The 16,429-nt window shown below is 41.4% G+C and overlaps 2 protein-coding genes and 1 pseudogene across 8 annotated transcripts in view; 1 reads left to right on the top strand and 2 right to left on the bottom strand.

Annotated features, from left to right (window-relative positions):
• The window catches only part of Mtif2 (mitochondrial translational initiation factor 2), a 21,183-nt gene extending 12,982 nt beyond the window's left edge, over positions 1-8,201 (bottom strand). The window contains exons 1-4 of one of the 2 annotated variants that reach the window (XM_041669136.1): positions 8,046-8,179; positions 6,433-6,538; positions 2,988-3,213; positions 2,242-2,353 (exon numbers count right to left, since the gene is read on the bottom strand). In XM_041669136.1, the coding sequence (XP_041525070.1) occupies positions 2,242-2,353; positions 2,988-3,213; positions 6,433-6,494 (400 nt within the window). In that variant the 5' untranslated portion in view covers positions 6,495-6,538; positions 8,046-8,179. Of the gene's footprint in view, positions 1-2,241; positions 2,354-2,987; positions 3,214-6,432; positions 6,539-8,045 lie in introns of both variants that reach the window. The other variant, XM_041669135.1, reaches the window with a different exon arrangement.
• On the top strand, positions 7,603-14,547 carry LOC121459607 (annotated as a pseudogene).
• Ccdc88a (coiled-coil domain containing 88A) overlaps positions 14,110-16,429 on the bottom strand; it is a 167,459-nt gene continuing 165,139 nt past the window's right edge. For all 6 annotated transcript variants that reach the window (XR_005975985.1, XM_041669925.1, XM_041669928.1 and 3 more), the window contains one exon: positions 14,110-16,429. The gene's annotated coding sequence lies outside the window, so the exon portion shown is untranslated.

Genomic DNA, 16,429 nt, shown 5'->3' with positions numbered 1-16,429 from the left:
GGAGCCTGTCCTGGAACTAGTTCTTGTGGATCAGGCTGGCCTCCAACTCACAGAGATCCACCTGCCTCTGCCTCCCAAGTGCTGGGATTAAAGGCATGTGCTACACCGCCAGGCATAGCTTTATTTCTATACACAGAGAAACATCACAGGCTGAAGCAGTGTATTTTTGAATAATCTTTTTATCATTTAACTTTTTTTTTTAACGTGCATGGGTGTTTTGCCTGCATGTGTGTCTGTTTAGCACATGTATGTGCCTGGTGCCTACAGTATTAGAAGGTATCCCTAAGTAAGCAGAATATATGTGGTGGATGTGTCTATAGCTCTGGTACTTAGGAGACTTAGGGAGGAGTTAGAGGCTAGCCTGAGCTACACAGTAAGACCTTTCTCAAGAACAAACAAACAAACAAAAACAGAGAGAGAGAGAGCGCAAGAGAGCAATGAAGATTCATTTTAGTGGCGTGTTAGTAAATAGGGAAGCTGTTAATAAAAGACTGGGCAGTGGTACACGTCTTTAATCCCAGCACTCGGGAGGCAGAGGCAGGCAGATCTCCGTGAGTTTGAGGCCAGCCTGGTCTACAGAGTGAGTTCTAGGACAGTCCCCAAAGCTACAGAGAAACCCTGTCTCAGAAAGAAAGAAAGAAAGAAAGAAAGAAAGAAAGAAAGAAAGAAAGACAGACCAATAAAGGAAATTTATAGGACTCTCCAGCTCCCATCACAGAATTCCTTCAATCACAGTTGATCTCACGTCACCAACATTTGCCACGGCTGCAGATGGCAAGAGATGGGTACTACGACACCATGAGGCTGTGTTTCCACTAGACAGATAGGATAGGTATTAATAACCCAAAGGCAATGAAAATAGTAAGTATTGAACTCAGGCTGCATACACACTTCGACATGTATACATGATAAATAAATACGTTAACTTTTTAAAGTTTTCATGAGTTTTAACTACCTTTGTTTATGATTTATTTAGAGACCAGATAACATGTAGGTTAGGTGGGTGTTGAATCCCTGATCCTCCTGGCTCAACTTCCTGACTGCTGGGGTAGCATGCCAGTGCCATTTGAAAATAGGAGTCCTAGCATGTATAGGACCCCGAGTTCAATCTTTAACACTAGAAAAGAGGAAGGAGGGAAAGAGGGAGGGAGGGAACAGGGGAGGGAGGGAGGAAGAAAAAGACGGAAAGAAGGAGGGAAGTATAAAAGTATCACTTAAAAATGTGTAAATTTTTTAAGAAGAAAAGCTAGAGTTATTCCCACAAATATATCTCTTCTGGTCTTAAATAATTTGTCAAACTACTGAGAAAAAGGAATCAGAACGTTACAGTAAAAGAAAGGGAAATTAGGAACAGGCGAGATGGTTCAGTGGCTAAGAGCACTGGTTCCTCTTCCAGAGGACCTGGGTTTGATTCCCAGCATGCACATGGCCTCCTATAACAACTGTCTATAGCTCCATTTCTAGGGGATCCTATGTCTACTCTGGCCTCCTTGAGCACAAAGACATGCAGGCAGGCAGGCAGGCAGGCAGGCAGGCATGTCTTTTTTGTTGTTGTTGTTGTTGTTTTGTTTTTTGAGACAGGGTTTCTCTGTAGCTTTTGGAGCCTGTCCTGTAACTAGCTCTGTAGACCAGGCTGGCCTCGAACTCACAGGGATCCACCTGCCTCTGCCTCCCAAGTGCTGGGATTAAAGGTGTGCACCACCACCACCCGGCCACTTGGAACTCTTTATGTAGACCAGTCTGGCTTTGAATTCACAGCCTCCCAATTGCTTGGATCAAAGGTGTGTACCTCCAATGTGGGCTGTAGCCAATTCTCTTAACCTCTCCATCCATACAGCCATACAGAAAACCTTTCTCATAGTCACTGATAAAAAGCTAAAAGAGCGACACTTGGGATGGAGTCAAGAAATGATTAGGGTTTGTAACCTAAAATGAAAAGAATTGGTATAACTTAACATTTGAAACACTAATCCAGCTCACCCAGGATGCCTTAACTTCACTGCAAGTAAAACCCAAAGTTTAGCCCGGCAAAATGCCTTTATGCCTTTAATCCCAGCACTCTGGTGGCAGAGGCGGGTGGATCTCAGTGAGTTCAAGGCCAGCCTGGTCTCCTGGTCCGTGAGGTCCAGGAAAGTCCGGGCTGTTAAAGAGAGAAATCTTGTCTCAGAAAAACAAAACAAAAGCAAAACCCCGATGCTTTCTCGCCCCCAGGATGTTTCCTTGTGAAGTTCTCGGGCTCACCTACGTCTTTTGCCATGGCTTTGGCCAGTTCCTCCACAGTCATTCCGACCCATACTTCCACGTCCCTTTTAGACTTCACTGGAGACAGCTGAGATCTTGATGGCTTTTTTTCCTATTAAAAAGACAGAACACATAAGCGAGAAGGAAAAAAAAATACATTCCTCCCCTCCCCGCAGAGATAGAGTTTCTCTGTGTAGCCCTGGCTGTCCTGGCCTGGAACTCAGAGATCTGCCTGCCTCTGCTTCCCAAGTGCTGGAATTAAGGGTGTGCACCATCATGCCTGGCTGAAGGAAGAAAAATTTAAGTGACATGGGGCTGGAGAGATGGCTTAGTGGTTAAGAGCATTGCCTGTTCTTCCAAAGGTCCTGAGTTCAATTCCCAGCAACCACATGGTGGCTCACAACCATCTGTAATGAGGTCTGGTGCCCTCTTCTGGCCTGCAGACACACACACAGACAGAATATTGTATACATAATAAATAAATAAAATATTAAAAAAAAATTTAAGTGACAATTTAGATTTATTTTGTAATATGTACCACAATTACAGTTATTCCTATCAGCAAAGTTCTTGTAAACACTTAAATTGCACAACAGTAAGAGCAGAACTACCTGTTCTCACAAAGATCTGTATAGAATATGGCCTCATACAACATTCTATAAATGATAAAATGCTCAAAAATATACATAGTTCTATACACTTTGACTTCGGATCAGGTAATGGAGATGATGGATATCTGCAACAACCTTCTTTGTCACAAAAAGCCTGTGCTGTTGCAAGGCGACACCAGCGAGCATGTCCGTCTGCCAGGGCCGGGCGCACAGCTGCTCGGCCCACACTGGAGAAGCCGGTGAGAAGCCGGGTTTCCACCGCGAGAGCAGTCCTTCCTGACTCAAGATGCGCAGTTGCCTACAGACAGTGTGGAGTCGCAGCAAGTGTTCCAACTTCAGTAGCTTCCGGTTCATGCTTCTCCTAGGGGTAAAAACAATTTTAAAACAAAATTTTGGTTAATAGTTAAATCAAATTAGCAAATAGGAATTGAAGATTTACTATATGCAGATCACGTCACAAATGAAACTGGGTTTCTGCCCTCAGAGGACTCACGGTCTAGTGAGAGATGAGATTGTATGCCAAGTCCTCTCCTGAAAACAGCTATTACTACTGCTCTTGTTACCATTGCTGTATGATTGACAGGCTACAGCAAACACTTCACAGGGGCCAGCGCTACAGCCCGCTTTCTAACATGCTTAACGCTGCTCAGCTGAGTATGGCACAGGCAGGGGATCCTAGCACTCAGGTGGAAGCAGAGCTCAAGGTCCGCCTTAGCTACAGTTTGTGGCCTACTCTGGCTACATATGACACTGTCTAAAAACAAATAACTATAAATTTTTTATTTTTCAGGGGCTTGGAGAATCATAAAATACTTGTTTAGCATATACAAGAACCTGAGTTTGATCACACATATAGGCACACACACACACACAGTCTCAGTTAAATACTTCAACGTTCATTTTAAAGCCTTTTCTCTCTACTTATATTTTTTCTTATATAAGTGAAGTTACATTATTTTTTTTCGATTTATTCCTGTTTTGCCTGTGTGTATGTCTGTGTACCAGGTGGGTGCAATGTCCCCTAAAGCCAGAGAGGCATCATATCCCAGAACTGGAGTTCCAGACAATTGTTAGCCACCATGTGGGTCTCCCGGAAGAGCAGCCAGTGCTCTGAACTGCTGAGTTGTCTCTCCATCGCACTATGTTAGCTTTTAAAATCTTCAGTAAAGAATATACTGTTGTTTTATAACATCAGTACTATTCTTTTTAAAAAGATCTATCTATCTATCTATTATGTATACAGTTTTCTGCTTGAATATCTATTTATTTATTAATTATGTATACAGTTTTCTGCTTGAATGTATGCCTGTAGGCCAGAAGAAGGCACCAGATCTCATTACAGATGGTGGTGAGCCACCATGTGGGTGCTGGGAATTGAACTCAGGTCCTCTGGAAGAGCAGCCAGTGCACTTAACCTCTGAGCCATCACTCCGATCCCAAGCATTATTCTTTAATGTTACAAAAAGAATAAAAACTATAGAGTATTGCTGGGCAATGGTGGCGCACACCTTTAATCCCAGCACTCGGGAGGCAGAGACAGGTGGATCTCTGTGAGTTCGAGACCAGCCTGGTCTACAAGAGCTAGTTCCAGGACAGGCTCCAAAGCCACAGAAAAACCCTGTCTCGAAAAAATCAAAAACAAACAAACAAAAAAAACCTAGAGAGTATTGCATTGAATTTACCTTAATCGTATAGAGCAGCAGTTTTCAACCTGTGGGTTGCAACCCTTTTGTGGGGGGTCACATATCAGATATGCTGGAAATGTACATAATAACATAATACCATAATAACAGTAATAACATAATAACATAATAACAGTAGCAAAATTACATTTATGAAGCAGTAATGAAATAATTTTATGCTTGGGGGTCATCACACCATGAGGAACTGTATTAAAGGATCACAGTATTAGGAAGGTTGAGAACCACTGCTGTAGAGCTATCTGGAACAAAATTTTCAATTTTGATGTTGTCTGAAAATTCTTTTAACTGTTTCTCTCATCATATAATATGGTATTTCTGCAATAAACATAGTTTATATTGATAGAGGATTTATGAATATCAATATTTTATAATATTTAGAAATAGCAACAGCATAAGACATGATCAAAGAAATGGAAGTGAGTTTGCTACATAATAAGACATTAAACTATGATCTTAATGGAACATTTCAATTCATCATCCTCACATGTATTCTGTGGCTCTGGAAGGGTAAATACACTGACTTGTTTGAGACAGACCTCACTGTATTGTTAGGCTGGTTTGGAACTCATAATCCCCGGCTTCCACTTCTACAAGCTGTGATGAGACATGTCCACCATGCCTTCCCATGAATGTTTTTGGGTTTTTCTCTTTTTTCTTCCCTTCCCTTCCCTTCCCTTGTCTCCCCTTCCCTTCCCTTCCTTCTTTTCTTTTTGTTTTCAGATAAGAGTTTCTCTGTGTAGTCTTGGCAGTCCTAGAACTTGCTCTGTAGACCAGATGGGCCTCAAACTCAAGAGATTCACTTGCCTCTGTCTCCTGAGTGCTGGGGTTAAAGGTGTGCATCACCACCACTCTGATGTGGGATGCCCCTCCGTGTGCTGTGCTGGGAATACCATTGGTTAATAAAGAAGCTGCTTTGGGCCGGGTGGTGGTGGTGCACGCCTTTAATCCCAGCACTCGGAGGCAGAGGCAGGTGGATCTCTGGGAGTTCGAGGCCAGCCTGGTCTACAAGAGCTAGTTCCAGGACAGGCACCAAAGCTACAGAGAAATCCTGTCTCAAAAAAAAAAAAAAAAAAAAAACAAAAACAAAAAAAAAAAGAAGAAGAAGAAGCTGCTTTGGGCCTGTTGAAGCACAGAATAGGGTAAGGCAGAAATTCCAAGCAGATAGAGGAGAGAGTAGGTGGAGTCAAAGAGAAGCCATGTAGCCGCAGGAGACAGATGCTGGACACTGGACAGAAACTTACAGGAAGGCCACAACCACAGAGCAATACACAGATTAAGAGAAATGGGTTAATTAGGATATAAGAGCTAGCCAATAAAAAGTGTGAGCTAATAGGCCATGCAGTGTTTTAATTAATACAGTTTCTGTGTGCTTATTTTGTGTCTGGGCGGCTGGGAAATGAATAAGCAGCCTCCACCTACATCACTTGGCTGTTTGTTTTTAAAAGAAAGAAATGATAGCCAAGTGTGGTGATGGTGACTGTAACCCTGCCAGTTGGGAAGCAGAGGCATGGAGATCAGAAGTGCAAAGCCAACTTTGGCTACAGAGTGAATTTGGGGCCAACCCAGGCTTCAGGAGATCTTGTTTCAAAAAGTAATAAAACGAACAAAAAATAAACCCCACTGTTGGTGCGATGGCTCAGCAGGCAAAAACAATCTTCAAGCTTGACAACATGGATTGTCCAGAATCCATTTTAACATGGAAAGAAAGGTTCAACTCCCCCAAATTGTCCTCTAACCTCTACATGTGGTCCATGACATGCACGTGACATACCTGCACATATACACACAACATACATCACAAATGCACAGAAAAAAAAACAGATAAAAGGAAAGAAACAAGAGTCAAAAAGGACACAGTAAAGTCGTGAAGAAAGTACCTGGAGAGGTAACCAAAGAACCTTGGGTGGACGCCTGCTCTGACACAAATCAGCATTATCATGGCAGAGCAAGTCACTCTTGTCCTGTGGACATCATTTTCCTCATCTGTGTAAAAAGAAAGTAAAAGTGTTCAACTATCTGTCCTGTCTACAACGAGGCCACAAAGAGAACATGAGATGATTTATTTGTTTCTCACTGATAACTGACATGCTTTGAAGATTCACCACCATTAGTCAAAAACATCCACAAGTTACTCTCTTGCTCGTTTGGACATAGTTCTGAGGCTTTGTGTTTAATATAGTTAGCATCTTACCTTCTCACCCAAGTAAGGATCAAAAGCAATTCTGGCTTCATTCCAAATAAATGAAGAAAGACTTAGAAATTCGAGCCAGGCCTGGCAACAACAGCCAAAGGCTGAAGCAGGAGGATGACAAGTTCAAAGCCAGTCTCCATCCTTGGCTACATAGGGAGCTCAAGGGCAGCCTAGATATATCAGACAAACCACCACTCAGAAGAAAAAGAGAAAGAAAAGAGAAAAAAGAAGAGGGGGATGGAGTGTGGGGGCAGGGAGGAGAGAGAGGAAAGAGAGAGGAAAGAGAGTGCATGGACCTCAGGTTCAATCTGCGGTGTTGAGGGGAGAAAAGAGGCCAAAGCGATGGCTTTGGTAGAGCACTGCTGCTTTTGAGACAACTTAGCTCAATCCCAAACATCTGCTTTGGAAGGCTCACAACTCCACTACTCTAGCTTCAGGGGAATCTCACTTTCTTCTTGCTTCTATAAGCATAACACACACACACACACACACACACACACACACACACACACACACACGCTTTTTTAAAAAATCCAATAACCAAGCATTTACATGTCTATCATATACCTCAAAAAGCAAGTAGGCGTATGCTTCTGATCTAAGAAGTGAAAGGAAGTGCTCAGAGAGTAGAGGATTCCTTAAATCTTTTTTTTTTTTCTTTTGGTTTTTCTTGAGACAGGGTCTCACTATGTAGTTCGGGCTGTCCTGGAACTCTCTATGTAGGCAAGGCTGGCCTCGAACTCAAGAAATCTGCCTGTCTCTCCTTCTAGAATGCTACCACTTAAAGCATCAAAGGCGCGTGCCCCTACGCTCGCTTTTAAATGAGTTGTGAAACCAGATTGACAAAAGGGCACGGATGAATGGAATGGTAAAGACCACAGGGCAAATCAACACAGAAAAATGTAATTGAGGAATCAGACACATCAGGAAAAATAACCCAAATCTCAACCCTGGAAGGAACCTTGGTTGTTAAATATTCCAAAGCCTCTCATGTACAGAGGACACTGGAATTCAGAGGGGTCATTCCCTACTGCCATAAGGTTAGTAGCCACCCGCACTGGAACTCAGGTCAATGCGAGGAGAGGGTGGGTATGCTGCAAATGCCAAGCTGCATTAACAGAAACGTCTGAATGGATCAGCTACAGGTTTTAGAAAGGAAAAAGTAGTTGTGAAAACCAAACCCCGCCGCCGCCACGCGAGCCACCGGGGAGCGTGCACCGGGGCGCTCGTGGTCACTCATCAAGCCGCGACAAGTGACACTGGCACTCGAGACCACCCTCGCTCAGAGACTCCACTCACTCAGCTCCCGGGCGAGACCTCTTCCGGACCCAGAATTGTGGGTCGGTCAGTCCGTCCCTTCTGCAAGGTCCCCGGTGAGCTTCCGGTCCCGCCGGAAGCGCCTTTCCCAGGGCATTGGGGGCTGTCTGTGGCTGGCGGAGGCGCTCGGCGTGTCTCATCCCTCCCCGGGGAGGACGTGTCCTGCACACACACACACACACACACACACACACACACACACACACACACACACACACACACACACACACACACACACACGGGGAGGACGTGTCCTACACACACACACACGCGCGCGCGCGCGCGTCTCTAACAGGAAGGAACCGGTGTCCGGTGGCTATAGAGAGCACTAACAGGATTTAAGGAGTCACCTCGCGGGCACGGTAGCCCCGCCCATTCCCAGTATCTGGACCGGGAGGTGTTTTGTCAACGCTCTGTGCCTCGACTTCTTTATTTTTCACCTCATAATTCAGTGACTTGTTGAGAGCACCTTGCTCATGTAAACATTTTTGGTTTTGATTTTCGTTGTTTTTCTCCATTTTGGAGTCTTTTTGGAGCCGTCACCACCCGTTGAGGTTAACTCGTTTACATCTAACACTTGCACAGAATAATGGAATAGGAAAGTTTCTTCCCCAAAGCACGCTTACACTTACCTCCCATTGTCTACCCTAACTCAGGCCTCTCAACCTACTCCTTTCCCATTATTTGTTTGTTTGTTTGTTTTTTTTTTTTTTTTTTTTTTTTTTTTTTAGTTTTTCGAGACAGGGTTTCTCTGTAGCTTTGGAGCCTGTCCTGGCACTAGCTCTTGTAGACCAGGCTGGCCTCGAACTCACAGAGATCCGCCTGCCTCTGCCTCCCGAGTGCTGGGATTAAAGGCGTGCGCCACCACCGCCCGGCTGTTTGTTTTTTCGAGACGGTTTCTCTGTAGCTTTGGAGCCTGTCCTGGAACTAGCTCTTTTAGTCCAGGCTGGCCTCGAACCCACAGAGATCCGCCTGCCTCTGCCTCAACAAGTGCTGGATTAAAGGCGTGCGCCACCGCCGCCCGGCCCTTTCCCCTTTTTTAAAAATTGTATGTATATGGGGTGGGAGACGATTTGTGGGGGTCAGTTCTCTTTCCACAAGGTCGAAGGGATAGAACTGAAGAACTTAAGCTTGGCAGTAAACTCCTTTACCCAGTTAGTCATCTCAGCACCCACTTCCCCTTCCCATCACAAAGGGTTACAATCAATATTAATTAATGAGTAAAGACTCCTGGAAATCTTTTTATCAGAGTCTCCACTGTTCCCACACTTGAAAATGCCTTAAGTTCATTCCAGTTCTTACCATTTTACCTACTGTTCAAAAACATCTAATGGAGTTCATTTTCTGCAAGCAATTCTTTGCTCTCACTTGCTTCGGTAAGCAATTGAGAAACCAGTAGAAATACTGTTGATACAGCCTACTAAAATTAACCTCCAGCCATTTGTTAATTTTCCTGCATCTGTACAGACACTTCGTCTCTTCAACCTCAACCACACCTCCTGTTTGCAGTTCAAATGCTTTTGAATTATCATCATTCCCGCAAACCTCCAGCCTGGGGTCACTGTCTTTCCAGTAGACATTGTGTGTACTGTTTTCAGCTTCTGCTTCTCAGGCCTCTTTGAAAGTCCTTAACTCTGCTTTAAACCTTTGTTCATCTTCAAACCTTTGCAGCCATTCTATATCTATGCAGAAACACATACAGATGCATTTACTGGGAGTGTGTAACATATGATCTAAGAATTAATGTTAGTGCCAGGCAGTGGTGGCACACGTCTTTAATCCTAGCACTCCGGAGGCAGAGGCAGGCGGATGTCTGTGAGTTTGAGGCCAGCCTGGTCTACAAGAGTTAGTTCCAGGACAGGCTCCAAAGCCACAGAGAAACCCTGTCTCGAAAATCCGAGGTGAGGCTTCGGGGCCGGGTCGGGGCCATAGCGTGAGTGTTTCTTGGATCCAACAGGAACTCGCAGGTCTTTCGATTTGAAACTGCGGTTATCATGAACTTGTCTTGGGATGATGGGTGTGACTTAAAGAGGGCGGGATGGCTGCCGCCTTATGCAGATGAAGGTACTTAGCTGCAACGCTTCCACTTAAGTGGCAACCCTATATAAGTACCTGTGCTGTACCAGGTACCAAAGACCAAAGCCGGTCATTAAGGTGGGTTTGATTTTTACTACTTTGGATAGTTCGGATACCACCGCAGCAAGGCAACAATCATTTCGCAAACAATTACAGAAAAGTCCTGGGTCTGGAGAATTGGTTTCGCCGTTAAGAGCACGTACTTCTCTTGCAGATGACACGAATTTGATTTCCAGTATCCACATTGAGCTCTTAACTGCCTATTTAAAACTGCAGCTCCAGTGGACTCAGCCTTCTTTTGGCCCTGCACACCTGTACGTGTCATAAACAAAAATACCTTAATAATTTTAACATGAGTTATTGTACTAGAGATTTGCAAGGTAGTTTATGGAAACTACCATGAAATTAGGTATGGCTTGAGGTACACATTTTATAATGACAAAAATACATGGTTACTATTCCCCATCTTTACAAAGGCCACACAAAATTGCTTTCTGACCTTCCTTCCAGTTAGTTACATTCATGTGTACGGTGCCTTTTTTTCCTTTAATGTTCTTTATGTACTAACCCAGGGTCTTAAGTTCTCCTGCAGTGTTCTTGTATAGTGGAGATTGTCAGGTATTCTGGAAGAAAATATTAAGGACAGCCACAAACTTTTACTGCAAAAAGTTCAAAAGCAGTAAGCTTTTCAGGCACCTGCGGCTTTGTTAGTGTTCTGGGATAGAAAACTGGCCTAAGAAAAACTGAGGTCCTGAGGTTAGCAACTGTAATGACTTAAGGCTTTTTTGTTTCTCCGACAGGGTTTTGCTGTGCAGTTATCTGAACTCTTGTTCCTAACCCTACCCAGAGTACCATTTTAACAGGGTACAAGGTCTATAAAGTATTTGGAAACTGAGGGTTTAGATCAGAGGGACCCAATTTGTCTAGCATGCATAGTGCTCTGGTTCCATCCCCAGCACCAAAAGCTCAACCTCAAGCAAAATAAAAAACATTTATAATGAATAGAGATGGGTCTCTACTAGTTAAATTCAGAGCAGAGTACTCCCCAAGTCTTTCAGCCACCAGGCAAATTAGGTACAACTGTGGTTGTACATATGTGTGCTACTTTATGTGTGTGATATTTTGCAGGTGTTTACAGTAGAAGAAATGATGCTTCATATTCAACATTTGAAAGGAGGACACAGTAAGAAAAAGAAGAAAAACTACTAGCTGGTAGCAGTTCTTCATGATAGACAAATTAAATGATCTTGGCAAGCAGTTAGGAATTGGGAGTGGAAATCTTCGGTTTGCTGATGAAACAGCCATGCTAGAAAAAGTGAAAATTGGTCAAGGCTGTGCCACACCTTGGCACTCTTCTGTGATGATAGAGATGGTTAAGTTTGTTTAGGATTCAGCATTTTTGGAAGGTGGACATGAAGAAGTATACTTCCATCCAGTGACTAATGCTGTAACCATGGAACTGAGTCTTGAAGACTTGCTCATATTTGTAAATGCTACAGGACATGATCCCATAATTCTAAACTTCGATTAAAAGCTGACTGGGAGCTGGGCATGGTCTAGTTCTCTAGGCAGAGCAGGCTGGTCTCTTGAGTTCTAGGTCACCCAAGGACTACATATTCAGATACTGTGTCCAAAAACAAGCCAATTAGGCTAATGCTTATAATAAACTCATTTCTGTCAGCTGTTTTATTACTTTTGTCTTTGGAGATTATCGTTCATCTTAAGATTTTTGCCTACATATCACATGTGTGCCTGCCTGTGGTTGTGGAAGTCAGAAGAGGACACTGGATCTCCTGGAACTGGAGACCTTGGATGTCTTGTTTGTGGTGAAAATAGGCTTTGTAGACCTTGGATGTCTTGTTTGTGGTGAAAACAGGCTTTGTAGACCTTGGATGTCTTGTTTGTGGTGAAAACAGGCTTTGTAGACCTTGGATGTCTTGTTTGTGGTGAAAACAGGCTTTGTAGACATTGGATGTCTTGTTTGTGGTGAAAACAGGCTTTGTAGACCTTGGATGTCTTGTTTGTAGTGAAAACAGGCTTTGGAAGAATGATGTGGCAAGACTCAGCTGGCTGCCTCAAGTGTGTAAGTAAAAATAAAACATTAAATTTATTTTTATCTTATGTGTTTATCTGCATGAATGTCTGTGCACCACCTGTGTAAATTGCCTGTGGAGGCCAAGAGAGGGCGCTGGGATTTCCTGGAGTTGGAGGTACAGACAGTTGTGAGCAGCCATGTGGAAATTGAACCTGGCTCCTCTGCGAGAGCAGCCAATGCTCTCACTCACAGAACCATCACTCCAGCCCCCACAAAGACATTAATTTTGCAGCTTGTCACATTCTTGGCAGTTTTACTTCCTGACATTTTAGTAACCTGTAGTTAAGTGATCCAAAATTAAATGGAAAATTCCAAAATTAAACAGTAAGTTTTAAATTGCATGCCATTTTGAGTGGCAGGAGAAGTCATCATTGAACCATGGCTTTGCCTAGCATATCCATGCCATATACACTACCTGCCACAGTATCTGTGTTCTCACAGTGCTGGTGTTCAAACAACCCTTACCTACTAGTTCAACAATATATTTCCTATATCACATCATCTCACCACCTAATTATTTTATGTCACATCACAAGGAGAGTGCATACAGCACAATAACAAGTTCTGAGAAAGGAGCTGGCCTACAGATTAGTGGTAGACTGCCAGCCTATCTCCCATGCTTCAGGCCAGGTAAAATCTCCAGCAGTACCCCTCACCCCGCAAAACAAAAACAAAATCAACCCTGAGAAAACAAAACAAAAATCCCAAACAGTATTGTTATACCTCTGTTTTATTATTAGTGACTACTGTTCCCCTTACTGTGCCTAATTTATGATGTAAGCTCTCAGTGTTAAATGTATGGGAAAAATAAAACAAAAAGACCAGCCGATTCAGGCATTCATTGGGAGTGTTAGAGCATACCCTTCATGGATAAGGGAAATGACTATAGATTGCATTTAAACATATTTTAGGATTGACAAAACTTGACTTTCTCCTCAAGCCTCTTAATAACCAAAAATGATTAGGGTAAAATACATAAAGAATGAAAAAGTTCTCCAGGGCAAAAACTAACACGTGACTAATATGCAATTTTAAAATGATTATAACAATTTGTTTAAAAAATTCACCTTTTTATTTCTTTATATCAGTTAATCCAGCATATATATTTGTAAGGAGAGTCAAAGGAGGGGAAAGTGACTGTGAAAGACAGTCCAAACAATGGTATCTTGCCATGCATGGAATCCTGGGGCTGATATTAGGCACCACCAAGTAAAACCGTTTTGCCATTCAACTCTACCTCCCTTTTAGCATTAATTTTTAAGGAAATGTTACAGCTTTTTATTTGATTTGGTACTTAATAACAGTTGTGAGTACAATGGCAAACACAGAAAAAAACTAGTAGAAATGAAAAGGACAATTTAAAATCAGGTTTTGTCAAAGGATGTTACAAATGCAACATTATCTATTAAGCATTCCTCTTAAGGCATTTTCATTGTCCAAATAGCTTAACGTGTACATCAAGGTTTATATTATAAAATGGGCTCTTTTTGTGGTATTCATACTCAAGACTTAAAGAAAAACATACATCTCAGGACAAATAGCTGTAAAGAAAACAATTCACTTTTCTCATAAAGAGTAACTTAAATACAAAAGTAATTTAGAATACATAATTCCCATTATAATTCCAGGTTTGGTACAGTATTGATTTCACTTCCTGACATGAACTGTTAAAGACAGTACAGGCTGTAGTGCTCCATTTGTGAGGTGGCTACAATTCTATAATATACACAGTGATTTTTAAATAGGCTTTTGACATGCCTTGCATGAAAGGTGCTACACATGAACCTGTCTTATGAAGTCTTTGGTAACCACCAACTCAAAAAACTTGGGTCAAAACATTGCCATGGCCAGCCAGGAGGCATATTATTAGAGTTCTGGGCTGGTGCTGGTATTCTGCTTTTTTTTTTTTTTTTTTAAGTGTTCTTAGAGGTTTAGGGGTTGGTTAAGGAATAGAAAGAACCAGACAACTAAAGGCTGGTTTAAGCCTGTTTAGAAAATCAGTTCTGGTTCATTTCCACTTGGCTTAGCTTCCTTCGAAGTCTGCTTCTGAACTAGATTTTCTAGAAAAAAACTTCTTGTGGTTATTGTTTAGTCCTTTCTTGAAACAGTATGAGGAAGGTAATGAATTATGAACATTTTAATAGTTTCATTGTATTTACTTGGTTTTCTCTTCTTCTCAGGGTCGGCCTACTCCACTTTAATGCATCACAGACGCTTTCAGCTGAAGTGGTCATGCTCGTTAACCAGCAGGCTCTGCTTTAGGATATTAGTATAAAGAGGTCAAACTGCATTATCACTCACCCTCATTAGGTCACCTCACACTCATGAATTGTCCTGGGATGTGTGCTAATTGTGCAAATTGGATGCTAGTAATATAAATCTAACTTACCCACTTACTATTTTTAGCTAAAACATAATTCTATACTTACTCTCAACTTCTCGATCAAGTGAATTTACATATTTTACATGCAAATGTCTCTAGACTGCCGTGTACCCATTTCCCAATTTGATACTTGAACTCAAGGACTTATGATGCAGTGAGATTTCCAAGTCTAGAGAATAGATTTTCAGTATTTCTGTTGTGTAGCATTTGGGTTTCAGTAAGAATCCTTTGTATTTACATATATATAGCACCTTTCATTCAAGAGTTTCAAAGTGATTTCATTTTATAGCATTATTTTCTGGCAAAGCCTACTTTATGGCAACACTGAATTAAATAAATCCAAGTTCTCTAACTTTCAATTTCTGGTCAACTAAGCATTTTATGTCTTTTTTATTGATGGTCTTTCCAAAGGTGGCCTATTACAGAGAGTGGGGGAGGGGGAGAGAGACAAAGATGGGGAGCAAAGAAAAGAGACCTTTGTCATGGCTACTGGGTTAGTGATGACACACCTTAAAACCACGTTATGGAATATGTAATTATTCCAAAAAGTTCTTTAGAGCTGGTAGTAAGAGCTTAAGAAGTATACTGTTAAAATAAAAATAGTATTTTTTTATTTCAAAAGATTATTCTGGTTTTTACGTTAAATAATGAACTTGTCTTAATGAGTAGCAATGTGTTTTTTGAACTTCATAAGAAAATAAAACTGTGATATAAAATTGCTACTACTAAAAAAATTCGTGTTTCTCTGGGTTAACTAAATCTACATTTTTGTGCTTTTTTTTCCCCAAATGTTTAAGATAACAAACACATACAAATATTTCAAAGTTACCTATAATAGTTATCAAGTTTAATATAATATAAAGGACAAAAACAGAAAAATTCTTAGTAATAAATGACAACCTTAATAGTAAATGAGTTCCTGAAAAAATGTAGATCATAGAAATGATTTACATTATTTTACCATAAGAAAACTTGTTAAGCAATAATCAGCTCTCACGTTTAAAAAAACATATACATAACCCAATAGCAAAGAAGGGAAATGAGTTAAAACAAAATTGATTTATCTTGGGAATACTATTTTCTGGAAAACCATCTCACTAAAAAAAGTTTCAGAAAAATTATTTTATTTTGGATCCATTTATGAATGCCTAGTGCAGCTTAGCAGAGAAAGTTGTAAGATTAATATCATATAGTTTTTATAACTCTAATATGTCATTATGGAATTTTCTGCATATCTTATGAACTGAATTTCCTTTGCAGTGCACCCAAACAATTGGCTATAAAAACAAAACCAGTAAAGGGCGTACCAACACATGCAGTCTGCTAACCAAAAAAAACCCTGACATGCCAGAACAGTTCTCTCTGTGTCTTGTATATAGTACATTCCCACAAAATACTACAGCACTTCATTCAGATTTACACAACTAAATAGAAATGGCTAGCTTTTGGGTAATACTTAGCAGAAGCAGTAAGCAAACATGGATAAATTAATAAATGTTGAAAGAAGTAGGCTGTTCTCAGAATACTTGACCTTAAAACACTCATCCTTAGTGAGAGAATGTCCTTTATTCAGTAGAGCTTAAAGCACTGTACAGTATAGTATCTAAAACCTTCTAAAACTTCTGGCAGTTGGATCCAGTAGTGCTCCTTGATTCAAGGAAGGAATGAAGTTTGTATTCTTGCCTGCTCTATTCACGAAGGGATGTGTTAAAATCGTCTTATGATTTTTTTAATAGTTCCTATAGTTGCAAGGTGTCTTGTTACTTCAGAAATAAAGTCTTCATACTGAGAAACTGAAGGACACTTTTCTCT

Source organism: Microtus oregoni, unplaced genomic scaffold (genome assembly GCF_018167655.1).
Source record: "Microtus oregoni isolate MIOR12 unplaced genomic scaffold, Mior012 000019F_ref0000042, whole genome shotgun sequence".
Taxonomy (NCBI): domain Eukaryota; kingdom Metazoa; phylum Chordata; class Mammalia; order Rodentia; family Cricetidae; genus Microtus; species Microtus oregoni.
Note: the sequence above shows the minus strand (reverse complement) of the source record. Positions and strands in the feature narration are given on the sequence as shown.